The 14,264-nt window shown below is 38.4% G+C and overlaps 1 protein-coding gene across 6 annotated transcripts in view; it reads left to right on the forward strand.

Moving 5' to 3' along the window:
• Positions 1–14,264, forward strand: part of RALGAPA1 (Ral GTPase activating protein catalytic subunit alpha 1) — a 210,289-nt gene that overhangs the window by 121,509 nt on the left and 74,516 nt on the right. For all 6 annotated transcript variants that reach the window (XR_014780905.1, XM_084791681.1, XM_084791684.1 and 3 more), the window contains one exon: positions 8,544–8,612. Coding sequence is in view for 5 of the 6 variants with exons in the window: in XM_084791681.1 (XP_084647807.1) it covers positions 8,544–8,612 (69 nt within the window). In the remaining variant the exon portion in view is untranslated. The remainder of the gene's footprint in view (positions 1–8,543; positions 8,613–14,264) is intronic.

Here is a 14,264-nt window from a genome sequence, read left to right on the forward strand (position 1 = left end):
ATGTATGTGCACCACTTGTGTACTTCGGTTACAGAGGCCACAAGAGGGTATCGGATCCTTGGAATTGAAGTTTCAGAAGACTGTGAGCTACCTTGTAGGTGGTGAGGATTGAACATCCTCTAGAGAAGCCTCCAGTGCTCTTCTACGGCGCCATTTCTCTAGTTCCCCAGGATCACAGGGTCTCTCTGTGTAGCCCTGGCTGTCCTGGACTCACTTTGTAGGCCAGGCTGGTCTTGAACTCAGAGAGATCTGCCCGCCTCTGCCTCTCGTGTGCTGGGATTAAAGGTGTGTGCCACCTTGCCCGGCTCAGGATCTAATTTTTAAAAGCATCTTGATGTGAGAAATGACTCCCTGAACTACTTTAATATTTAAGAGAGAAGACTAAAGCTTTTTTTTGATTAATCATATTTATGTAAATTTTAAGTATGGGTTGAAAATTCTACAGTGTGATATTTTAGTATATGAATACATTGCATATTAATCAAATTAAATGAGAGCTGTTAGCATATGAATCACCTTAAATATTTTGATATATATCCATATATATATTTCAGGTTGATCAACCTGTATGTTATTTTTAATGTATGTTTTCAGGGCTGACCATTTGGTACTGAATACTTACTGTGCTCTTCCCTGGGGAAGACTAGCATCCTTAGGTGCCTGTAGTTCTTCTTATTTGGCTGAGGGCTCATGGTCTTGCCCTGGTCCACTTCGGCATGTTTATTGTTGTCTTGATGGTGAGACTGTGCAGGTGCAGCTTGTGATGTTCCTAGGATAGCATCTCACAGCCGACTCCCAGATCCTCCGCCCCGTCTTCTGTGGTATTCTCTGTACCTTAGATGTGAAACTTGTTTTTAAATATAGCCATTGGGACTAAGCTTTACATCTCTGCATTTTGGTTAGATGTTGATTTTTAGTAATGGTCTTTGTCTGTTGCAAAGGGAAGTTTCCTTGATGAAGAGTAAGAATTACACTTGTATCTAAAAATACAGAGCTGGGAGCCTCCACTGAGAGAAAACATACATTTGTCTTGCTGGGTCTAGATTACTTCACTCAGTATGATCTTTTCTAGTTCTGTCCATTGACTGCAAAGTTTATGATTTCATTTTCTTTACAGCTGAATAAGAATTCCATAGTGTATATTTTTCACATTTTCATTATCCTCACTGTTCCACATTGAAAGACATTGGACTGTTTGTATTTCCTAACCATTGTGACTAGGGCTGCAGTGAAGGTGGATGAGCAGGTGTCTGTGGAGCAGCATGTCAAGTCAATTGGACGTACACCAAGAGTGGTATCGCTGGGTCATGTGGTAGATTTATTTTCAGCTTTTTGAGAATTCTCCACACTGATTTCAATAGTGGCTACACTAGTTTGCAGTCCCACCAACAGTGACTGAGATGGCCCCATCCTTTCCTCCCCCACCCCATTCCCTTTCAGCATTTGTTGATCTTTGACATTTTGACTTGAATAAGATAAAGCCTCCAAGTTGTTTCATTTTCATTTTCCTGGTTACTGGGGACAGTGAACATTTTTTGAGATATTTCTTGGCATTTTTTTTTCTTTTGTTCAGGCTCAAGGCCCATTTTTTGAATGGGTTACTTGTTTGATTGTCAGTTGTTGGCCTTAATTCTTGCACAAATGGAGCCCTATTCAGAAAGTTCTTTTCTACACCTGTATCATGATTTTTCTTCTAGCAGTTTCCATTTTAAGTTTCAAGTTTAGATCTTGAAATGATGTAGAGTTAGTTTTTGTGCAGACCTAATTTCATCCCTCTGCATGTGTGCATCCATTTCCCAACTCCAGTTGTTGAAGGTGCTTTCTTTTCTCCAGCTTACATTGTTGTTTTTGTTTGGGGGGGTTGTCTGTTTGTTTGCATCTTTGTCAAATATTAAATGGCTTAGCGTACATGTACTCATGTTTGGGTCCTCAGTCTTACTAATGTGGCTCTGTAAGATATCTTAAGATCTGGGCATGGTACTGGCACAGCAATAGGCTGGTTGATGAATGGAATGGAATTGAAGACCCAGATATGAATCCATACACATATAGTCACCTGATTTTTGACAAAGAAGCTAAATCTATTCAATGGAAAAAGGATAGCATCTTCAACAAATGGTACTGGTCTAACTGGATTTCTACATGTAGAAAAATGCAATTGGACCCATACTTGTCACCATGCACAAAACTCAAGTCCAAATGGATTAAACCAGAGACACTAAATCAGTTAGAAGAAAAAGTGGGGAAGAGCCTGGAACACATTGGCACAGGAGACAACTTCCTGAACAGAACACCAACAGCCCAGGCCTTAAGGTCAACAATTAATAAATGGGACCCCATACTGAAAAGCTTCTGTAAGGCAGGAGACACTGTCAAAAGAACAAAGCGACAGCCTACAGACTGGGAAATAATCTTCACCAACCCTGCATCTGACAAAGGTTTAATATCCAAACTTTATAAAGAACTCAAGAAACTAAATGCCACCAAACCAAATAACCCAATTGAAAAATGGGGCTCAGAATTAAACAGAGAATTCTCAACAGAGGAATATCAAATGGCTGAGACACACTTAAAGAAATGCTCAACATCTCTAGTCATCAGAGAAATACAAATCAAAACAACTCTGAGATTCCATATGGCTAAAATCAAACATTCAAGTGACAACACATGCTGGTGAGGATGTGGAGAGAGAGGAACACTCCTTCATTGCTGGTGGGAATGCAAACTAGTACAGCCACTTTGGAAATCTGTCTGGTGCTATCTCAGAAAACTGGGAATAGGGCTTCCTCAAGACCCAGCTATTCCACTCCTTGGAATATACCCAGAAGATGTTCCAGCACACAACAAAAAAATTTTCTCAACCATGTTCATAGCAGCCTTATTCATAATCGCCAGAACATGGAAACAGCCTAAGTGTCCCTCAGTAGAAGAATGGATAAAGAAACTGTGGTACATTTACACTATGGAATACTATTCAACTATTAAAAACAAGGAATTCCCGAAATTTGTGGACACATGGATTGAACTAGAAATGATCATAATGAGTGAGCTAACCCAGAAGCAGAAAGACTCAAATGGTATATACTCACTTATAACTGGACACTAGCCCAAGGGGCAGGTCCCATGGAAGTCTGCACCTACCAGGAAAGTGGGATAGAGGTGAGGACATCCTATGAGACTCTAGGTGAGAAAAATATAGGGGATAGGGAAGTAGGTGGATCCAGAAGGTCCTAGAAACCTACAAGAGGAACATTATGATGGGTGGATCTGAGCCCAGCGGTTCTGCTTGATCTAAGGCACCAACCGAGGACAAAACGTGCAGTCATCATCAAACCCCTACCCAGATCTAGCCAATGGACAGAACATTCTCCACAGTTAAGTGGAGACTGGGAACTGACTTTCACAGGATCTCCGGTGCCCCATATTTGGCCATGTCCCTTTGTTGGGGAGGCCCAATGGCACTCGGAGGAAGGATAGAGGACTACCAAGAAGAGACTTGATACGCTAGCACCATATTCAGGGGGAGGAGGTCCCCCTCAGTCACAGTCATAGGGAAGGGGTTGGGGTGAAAGTGGGAGGGAGGGAGGAATGGGAGGATGCATGAGATGGGATAGAAAATGAGATGTAATATGATTTATTTTATTTTTCAATAAAAATGTGTTAAAAAAAAAAAAGATCTGGAAGGACAGTCCCTTCAGCATTGTTCTTTTTATTCAGGATTGATTTTTTGCTGTCTGGCGTCTTTTGTGGTTCCATATGAATTTTAGGACAAAATGAGATGGGGTTTTGATTGAGATGGCATTGAATCTCTAAGTTTCTTTTGGTAAAATGATCATTTTCACAATATTAATTCTGTCAGTCCACAAACATGGGTTGTCTTTCCATTTTCTAGAGTATTTCTTCAGAGTTTTATTAAAGGCCCTTCACTTTCTGTGTTAGGTTTACTCCTGGCTATTTATTTTCTTTGAGGCTAATGTGAATGGGATTGTGTCTATGATCGCTTTCTATATATGTTTGTTGGTGTGTTAAAAAGCAAATTGATTCTGTATCTTGCCACATTGCTGAATTTATCATTTCTAGACGTTTCATGGTAGAATTTTTGGGAGCTCTGTCATGTCAGGTTTTCTGCAAATAGGGACAGTTAGATTTCTCTCGCCGTTTGTATCTCGTTCATTTCCTTCTCTTGCCTCATTGTTCCAGCTCTTACTTTGAGCACAGTATTGAAAAAGAAAGGAGCTAGTGTACACACCTGTCTCATTCCTAACTTCAGTGGGATTGCTTCAAGATTTGTCTCCGTTTAGAATAATATTGACTGTAGTTTCTCATGTATAAAAAAGCATAGCTTTTATATGTTAAGATATGTTCCCTCTTGCCCTGCATTCTTTAGGACTTTTATCATACAGGCATGTTGGATTTTGTCAAAGGCTTTTGTCTGAGTCTGCTGAGATGTTCTTGTGACTTTTGCCCTTGAGTTTGTCTACATTTGATGGCTTATGTAGTTGAACTATCATTGCATTTCAAGGGAAAGGCCAACGTGGTCATGGTGGGTAACTGGTTTGCTATATGTCTATATTCTGTTTGCGAGCATTTTTTAGGCCATGTTCTTCAGGGATATTGGCATGGAGTTTTGTTTTTGTTGTGTCTTTACATTTTAATACTAGAGTGATAGTGGCTTTGTGGTAGGAGTTTAGGCATGTTCCTTCTTTTCTTTTCTTCTTTCATTTCTTTTTATTGACTGTAGGTTATAAATTCTTGGAGAATTCTACTGTGAATATCTTGGAAAGTTTTTTTCTTCTTCTTCTTCAATTATGGCAGGTGATTTCCTGGGCATGCTAGTCTAGGCTGGCTGTCACAGTCTTTTAGGTTTTGAAATGCATTATTCTGGGCTCTTCTCACTTTACAAGTTTCCACTGAGAATCAGCTGCTATTCTGATGGGTTTTCTTTATATGTGGCATGGTGTTTTTCTCTTGCAGCTTTTACTGTACTTTCTTTGGAGTGTTTTAAGTGAAATGCTGCGGGGAGGATTTTCTTTTTGGATCTTGTCTATTTGATGTCCTTTGTGCTTCTTGTATTTTTATAGGTGTGTCTTTCCTTAATTTGGGAAAGTTTTCTTCTGTGATCTTATTAAAGTTCTCATGTGTATCATTGTCCTGGGATTCTTTTTCTTAATCTATGCCTATAATGCAAAGGTTTTTATCATGGTGTCCCACATTTCCTGTTTGTTCCTGTGTATGTGTTTAGCTTTTCATACTTCTTGATTATTGGGCTAGATCCTGTATATTCTATATTTTACTTGACTGATTCATTCTACTTGCAAGGCTTTCCTTTGAGTTTTCTAGTTGAATTAATGGGGTTTTCAATTCCCTCTTCATTTCAGCTTGAGTTCTCTTTAATGTTTCTTTGTCTTTACTGAATGTTCTACTCCTGGGATGTCTCCTAATTTGCTCAGCCTTATTTTTGTGTTTCCTGGTTCATCACTCAGCTATTGATTCTCCTTAAGTTCTCTCTCCTTAATTTCATTGAGCTGTTTCTTTCTGTCTTCTTTAAACTCCTTTATGATTGTTCTTTTAAATCTTGTGTTGGGTTTTATCTAGGTAATTCTCAATGGCAAACATTTCTACGAACTGGTAGGTTTTGGAGAGAAGATGCTGGTGTGATCATTCCTGTTGTTAGTTTTTTTGTGATGGTATTGGGATAGACTCTGAAGAGGGATGTGGAATATATGCTTGTGTGGAGAAGTTGGATGCAGTATTAAAGCTACTGTGGGTCCTTATTTCATTTCCTTGGGCATTTCCCCTGTAATGAATGATTACATCATACAGTAGTTCTTTTTTAAATTATTTGAGAAACGTCTATGACATTTTTAATGGTGTACTAATTTACATGCCACAGCATTTTCTCACCAACATTTTTCTTTTGTCTTTTTCATACTAAAGTGAGGTGTTATCTCATTGTGAGTTTCCATTTATTTTTGGTAGTGGATGTTGAACCTGGGATTTCAAAAGTACGTACTTTGTCATAAGCTGTACTTTACACCTCATTGTTGTTTTTATTTGCATTTCCCTGTTAAGTCATGATGTTAGCTTATTTCCATATACAAGTTGGCCTTATGTTCTTTTGTCAAATGGTCTATTCAAAAAATTTTCCGTGAAATTTCAATCTATTGATTTTCTTACTATTGAGGTATATTTAGACTATTTTTACTTAATGCATGGAAATAACATTTGGTAAAAATATAATAACAGTACAATAAAAATACAATAAAAATTATTTCCAGAGGTTGAAGAAATAGCTTAGCTGGTAAAGTATTTGAATGAGGATTTGTGTTCCATCTCTGTCATCCACATAGAACTTGGGTGCTGAAAATCACACCTGTGATCCCACACCTGCAGAAGTACAGACAGGAGGATTCCTGGGGTTTCCTAGCAAGCCAACTTTACCAAATCAAACACAGGATAGAAAATGATTGAAGAAGACAACCCAACATTGATTGTTGGCCTCCACATACACACACACACACACACACACACACACACACACACACACACACACGTTTAGTACTAGTACCTTCACTGCATTTGTACCATGTTTAGTACTAGTACCTTCACTACATTTGTACCATGTACACAAAATTGAAAAGGGTAGGCTGTGGTGATGGTGTCTGTAATACCAGCTACTCAGGATAGTCTAAGACATCCTGGGCTACTTAGTGACTTCTAAAGAGCTGAGGAGGTAGCAGGATGGTAGAGTACTTGCTTAGCATATGCAAGGGTTTGGGTTCAATCCCAATTACTACAGAAGAAATGTTGAATAAAAGCTAAGAGTAGGGGCTGAAGAACTGCCTCAGCAGTTAAGAGCATCTACTGTTCTTTCATAGGACCACAGTTAGTTCTCAACACCCACATCAATTGCCTTACATCTCCAACTAAAGGAGAATCCAATGGCTCCGACCTCCATGCAACCTGCACTCACATGCACATACCCACACAGTGGCAAACATATCCTCATAACTTTTTCTAAAGTCTGAGAAATGGGGCCTGGTGAGGTGGCATGGCAATTAAAGCATTGGCCATTCCAGAGAACCTGAGCTCAATCCACGCATTCATATCAGGTGGCTCCCAACTTCTGTAGCTCAAGCTCTGTGAAATTGGTACCATTATCTGGCTTCCATGGACACCAGTCACACAGACAGCACACAAATCTACAGATATATTCATACACATAATACATTAGAAAATAATAATAAGGGGTGGGGTGGAGAGATTATTCAGTGGCTAATAATGCTCATTGCTCTTCTAGAAGACCCAGCTTGATTCCACACTGGCTCACAACAGTGTAGCTCCTGAGTTTCAGGGTACCTAGCACCTCTGACTTCCTAGGAATGAACTTAGTGCACATAAAAAAGTGTAGGAAAAATACTTGTGTAAATAAAATAAATATCCCTTAAAAATAAAAAGTGGCAGGGTTGAAGAGATGGCTCAGAGGTAAAGAGCACAGGCTGTTCTTCCAAGAGTCCTAAGTTCAATTCCCAGCAACCACATGGTGGCTCACAACCATGTATAATATAATGAGATCCGGTGCTCTCTTCTGGCATGCTGGCTCTCATACAGGCAGAACACTGTATAAATAATAAATAAATCTTTAAGAACAAACAACTGGGAATGGTGCACATACTTCTAATACTATCTACTCACGAGGCCCCAGATAAGCAAGATACTTGAATCTTGAACCCAGGCTAGCATAGGTAGTATAGCAGTACTGCATCTCAAAAAAAAAAAAAATCACTGAAACCAAGCATTTCTTATTTTGATAGATGAAATTATAATTTTTGTCATGTTCTTTATTTCATATGTGTTTTGGGGTTTGTATTCATTTAAAGCACTCAAGGAGTACATTTACATATGTTATATATATATGGGGAGTTGGGGGATTACTGGCCTGCTCCACCAAGCTCATTGTTGTGTGAGTCTATGGATGTGATGCAGGGATTCCTGCATCCTAGGCCAGCACTCTGCCCACTGAGTGATATCCTCAACCACAGTAACTTCTGGAGTACACTCTCAGATTTTTGGATTTTGAAGTATTTCAAGACAGGCTGCTCAGTCCACACAGATAGGGAGATCCGGAAAGTCAGGAATATGGTTCTTTCGGTGGTGGGAGTATAATGATGTGCTAAATCCTTCAGTTAGATCTTCAGCTGTCCTCTAAAGGACATAAATATCTGTGTTTATACACATAGATTGACCTTTATGAATTGAAATAGTACAAAAGGATTTATCATGGGCAGAACATATGTATCTAGTTTTGGTTCTCTACATGAGGATTATAAGTGGTTAATAATTAAATATACTTTAAAAGCTTTCATGGTACAAATTAAAATAGCAGTGCATGGGTCAGATGTTGTGTTTAGATGTTATGTTGATGTTAAACTTATAGCAATAGATTCTATATCACTTAAGCATGAAATCATTAAAAATTTAAGGAATACAATGAATTTAATGTATTTTAACTTACTTACTTGTTCATTTGTCTTTTGCTACAGATCCTAATAGCTACTATCACCCACCTTTTGCCAAGTACAGAAGCTTCATCATATGAATTGGACAAGAGGGTAATTTAAAATTTTTGACATTTAATACGTATTTATCATGAATATTTAAATTTAAGATTTTAAAGGAACAAATTTTTATATGGTAAATCATCTATATTCAAAATAAAGTATAGCAAACTATAGCTTTTCAATACTTAGGTATACAGAAGTTCATTGTATGGATTGGAGACATGGATCAGCAGTTAACACTTTTTGCTATTCCAGAGAACCTAAGTTCAGTTCCCAGCACCACATAGATGCTCACTGGGGTTTGTAACTCCAGTCCCAGGGCATCCAACTTGCTCTTCTAGCCTCTTGGCACTAGACACACATGTGGTAAACAGACATACGTGCAGATGAAATATTTATGCACATTAAATAAATAAAGTTGAAAATTTAGTGTTAATTTTATGGATATTTGAATGTCTTTAAAGCTCAAAATAGTAAAGAATCATAGCAACCATTTTGTTTACTTATAATGATTTTACTATAGCCTGCCAGATGATGAAGTTATTAGGGTTTCTGAGAAGTTTACCACCTCTGAAGACAGTCCCTACAGCTGTTATTAGTGGAAGGTAAAGATATTTACAATAGAGGAATAGAGTACAAGAATATATTAGAGGTAGACCTTTTTTTTTACATGTACATTTATATTATTACACATATATACAGTAAACTACCTATAGCAAGAAGAACCATGGCGCAATCAGGAATTATATAAATGTTAATATTCTTAGTGTTTCAGCTATTTCTATTTGACAGCCTTGAAGAAAACATCTTTCCTATCTGGTGCATCTAAAATTCTGAATGTAAATCAATCTCCATCGCATATTGTCATTATCAATTTAAAACATCTATCTAGACCTAAAAACATCTTAACCCCTGAACAACTAAGCTTCATTGCAAAACTAAGCTACCTGGTCTTCAACTCCATCAAAGACTTGACTTAAGAAGGAATAAACCTGATTACCTGAGTATGCCAAGAGTGCAGGTTAGTGGCTTTCCAAATGAGAAGATGACAGAGACAGTTTGCTACCTGAATAGTCACCCAAAACTCTCTATAATGAATGATGGAGCATCTTCTTCAGCCTTCTGGCCTGCCTTTGTTTTTTGAGATGGTGTTTCTCTGTGTGGCCCTGGCTGTCCTAGAACTTGCTCTGTAGACTAGGCTGGCCTCAAACTCAAAGATTCACCTGCCTCTGCCCCTTGAGTGCTGGGATTAAAGGCATGAGCCTAGAAGCATGCCTTTTAGGAGAAGGTATTTCCTTTACACACAAAAAAGTTCCACCATTTGACATTTACCTTTAGATTTTTCAGTAGGTCATTAATGTTCTTTCACTTCTGTCCTGTTATTCACCCTTTCCCCCTTTTTACTGCTGTGCTTGATCTCCTATACCGTTTAAAGATGAAGAATAATTTACTAAGAACTATAAACTAAATATAAAGGAGAAGTTTTGGGACTATATAAATATTTTAGAATTCTTTTTTTATGTTTCTTTTAAGATTTATTATTTATTATTATGTATACAGAGCTCTGCCTACATGTACATCTGCAGGCCAGAGGAGGGCATCAGATCACATTATAGATGGTTGTGAGCCACCATGTGGTTGTTGGGAATTGAACTCATGACCTCTGGAAGAACAGTCAGTGCGCTTAACTGCTGAGCCATCTCTCCAGCCCTAGAATTCTTAAAGATTTACATATATATATATTGTTGGCTGTCTTGGGGTTAGAACTCAAATCTAAACAAAAAATCCTTTATATTTTCTGTACATCTTATTTATCTGAAGATAATTTATACAGTAATTTAGTATACCTACATTTGGACTGTATCCTGTAATTTGACATCAGGTTTGACTTTTGTACTTATAGCATTGTGTTGGTGCTCACAAAGTTCTGAATTTTTGAGTATTTTGTATTAAGCATTTCAATTTATAGTCTACTTTTAGTCAAGTCTTTCATTTTAGTGTGTATGGCTGTAGTATAAACTTCAGCTCCCAGTTTGTGAACAATTCATGAATAATTTTCCTTCATATCATCCTTTTTATGGAGTCTTAGCTATTATGAAAAATCTGTGCTACCAAATTTTCCCCTGCTTACTTAATCTTCTTTATTAATCACAAAAATTGTGAATGATGTTCTGCTGGCACTAGTTAAACAGAGTTTTGTTGTTGTTAATTTACCAGTATGGCCTAATAATGTTTATTATCAGGCCTATAATTATTATTACTATTATTATAGCAGTATAACCCACTAGCAATCAGTCAAGACACAGACACCTGTTATATTTTAAAATAGCCTTTGTTGACCTGTAACAGGGCAGATATTAATTCCCTAAACTACTTCCCGTAGTGGGGCAAGTGTGGGATCCCTGCCCCAGTCCCATGCCATCTGCTTCTAATAATTTCTATCGAGCTACCTCCCATCCATAATCCCAAATATTTGGCCATGTTCTTCATCTGGGGCAAATCCTCCATCCACGCTGGCCATTTGCTTCTCTTCCATCTAACCCATGGCGGCCTTCTCCTCTATTCTCCTCAGGTCTCTCCTCTTCCCAAGATTCTCAGTCTCCCCAAGCCCTGGAACCTTAGCCACGCCTATTCCATTTCCCTGCCCAGGTCTGATGGACTTTTATTAAGTCCAAAATATATCAAACCAACCCCCAACAGAGTTTTAAAGGGCACAAGTAAGTTAAATACTATAAAAAGTAGGTGCACGCCTGTAATCCCAACACTCAGAGAGGCAGAAACAAGCGGATCCCTGTGAGTTCAAGGCCAATGTGGTCTACAAAGAGAGTCCAAGAGAGCCAAGGCTACACAAAGAAACCCTGTCTAAATTTAAAACAAAAATTGAGAAGTAGAAGAAAGCCAACAAAATGGCTTACCAGAAAAGGACACTGCTACTGGTCCTGATGCCCTGAGTTAAGTCCCTGGGACCTATGTGTTAGAAGGAAAGAACTGATTCCTGCAAATTGTCTCTTGACCTCCAAACATACATACTCATCCCCCCTCTTACACACACACACACACACATACACACACACACACACACACACACACACACACACACACACACACTCACACATGTCTCCAAGTAAATAAATAAACTAATAAAAATGTTAAGAGTTTCTATTATACAAGATAGCACAGCATATAGAAAGAAGAAATTATTAAAGGAGAAGAGATTTTTTTCAAAGATGAGCAGGATTTTCAACACATGAGAGACAAGAGCTAGAGTTATTTCAAATAGAGAGTAGCATGTGTAGTCATGGAGATAGAGAACAATATTTTCATGAACTATAATGCAGTTCCATATCATAGAGTGTGCTGTATGTGGTTGATAACTGGGAAACATGAAATTGCAGAAATGGGAAATGGCTGGGTTTAAAGGCATTTGGATGCAATAAGAAAAACCTTGGACTTTTATAGGAAAGTCTTTCTTCAGAAGTGCTTTTCTTTAAGCATTTTAATGTACAATGAACTAGGATGAGTTTTGTGGAAAGTCACCTTAGAAGCTATGATGCGTTACTCACGTGAAATGGTCATTGTGGAAAAGGTCTCTGTAATGATGGTGATATGAACCAAGGCTAAAGGGATGGATATAGATACTCAGAAAGTGGAATCTGCAACCAAGGAGAAATACAAGGAAATGAGTAGGAATCCTGAAGGAAAATGAGTTCCTGTTTTCTGTGGCTGTACCCTTCAGAGTAAGTACAGACTGAGACCAGCAGCGAAGCTCTTCTGATTTGCCTGTTTAGACAGCCCAACACTGGGAACAAAGCTGTTGACACTGTCAACACAAGAGTAGTGTAAAGATGGTAGGAATGTATGCATCACTTCAGGAGAGACAGTTAAATAGCATTCAGGGCTGAGAATAATGAGCAGGCAGGAAGGAAGGTTGAATAGGAAGGGCTAGTAAAGGAAACAGGAGGACAGGTCCAAGAAACATACAGATTTAATCCCCTGAATGCCTTTTTATCTTAAATGTTATCATTCACTCTTCTGCTAATGAGCAATGACAAGTAAGAGCCTGGGGGCGGGGATGGTCGTATTCAAAGTTTATCCAGGTTACCCTTTGATCTAGATGCACTTATCAGCAGGGAATGACCATTCAGCATGATGTACTCCATCTTTCTTGAGCCAGAAGCAGATTTCTCTGTAGTTTTCAAATGCCTATTGTTATCCTGGGCATCTTGAGAATGTCTGACTTGGCTCTCTGTAGAATTAACATCAGAGCATTACCCAAATTCACTGGGTTTTCTCTGTTGTTTTGCATCCCTGTACCTTTCCTTTTCTCCCATCAAAATTTTGTTTGAGGCTTATGTATTACACTTAGAAAAGCACTTACTAGGTGATCTCATTATTTTATCTAGGAACCATTAATACTGTTAAGCCAGGCACAGTATAGATTGGCATTTCTTATGGATGAAAGTCAAATCCCTTACAGTGGGATCCTTAGTCATGGGCTTGCAAGAATATGTGTGAACTCTGTATTAAGCAAATAACTTTAGATTTCTGAAAGAATCTATTGTTATTGGTGATCATAACATTGTAATGTTAAACATGTGTATAGACAGAGGTTAAAAGGAACTGGAGATATGGCCAACTTATAGAACACTTACTTGGCTAGCCTGCATGAAGTCCTTTGTTTGGTCCTCGGCACTGCGGGGGGGGGGGGGGGGAGGGCAGGGGAGGAGGAAGATAGAGAGGGGCGGGGAGAAGATAATTTCTATGATGATTTTTAAAAGAAAATCCCCTGTTACTATGCACTTCATAGGAATTATTGCAACTTTGAGAATAAAACAAAATGAAAACTTTTATCCCCAATTGACAGAAATAAGATTTGGGTTAAATGGCACATACTCATATAGGTGAAGGAACCTACCATTGGCAGATAGATTCCAGAACCTTTACTCTTTCTATTGACATCAGTTCAAAACTTTTATTTCAGTTCTAAGTTGGAACATTAATTTCAGAGGTTTATTTGGGTTTGTTTATTTTGATATTGAGGATGGAACTCAGAGCCTCCTGCATTGGCAAGCAACCACCAGAGGCCATAATTTCAGATTATAGGGAAGTTTCAAGAATAGTGGGAGGGCTCCTTACTACATAGTTCACTTAATTCCTCCTTTTAGTCTATACTTGCTTTATTTCTCTGCAGTGTAGTATACGCATCAAACTTCATTATGTTCTTCCTAAAATCAAGCAGTTCATCCTTATAACCACAGTACAGCTATCAACATTTATGTGACAACATTGATTTGTTCACTGTAATGGAACCTATAATTCTTACTTAAATTTCACTAGCTAGCTCAGTAATGTCTGTTCTAATGAAAGAAAGGCCCAAATCTGGTGTGCTGTCTGTAAAAATACTGTAGCAGCATGAACTTTATTGTGGACTGTTCTTTCAACAACTGCTGGTTTGCTAGAACAGTTATTGTTCTCGTAGATGCCTTGTGGTGGTAAAGCTCCTCCAACAAGGCTATATCCTTAGTACTTCTCAAACAGTTCCGCGCTCTGGGGACAGACTATCTATAGAAGCCTTTGGGGGCCATTCTCATTCAAACCACCACAGACACTTCCTATCTTATACGGATGGTTTTGGTTTTGTGAGGGTCCGTTGGTTAGTATAGGATTAAACCTTGACTTGGAGAGTTTATCTTTAAAGATGAG

The sequence above is a fragment of the Acomys minous genome (assembly GCF_964271855.1).
Source record: "Acomys minous genome assembly, chromosome: 8".
Lineage (NCBI taxonomy): Eukaryota > Metazoa > Chordata > Mammalia > Rodentia > Muridae > Acomys > Acomys minous.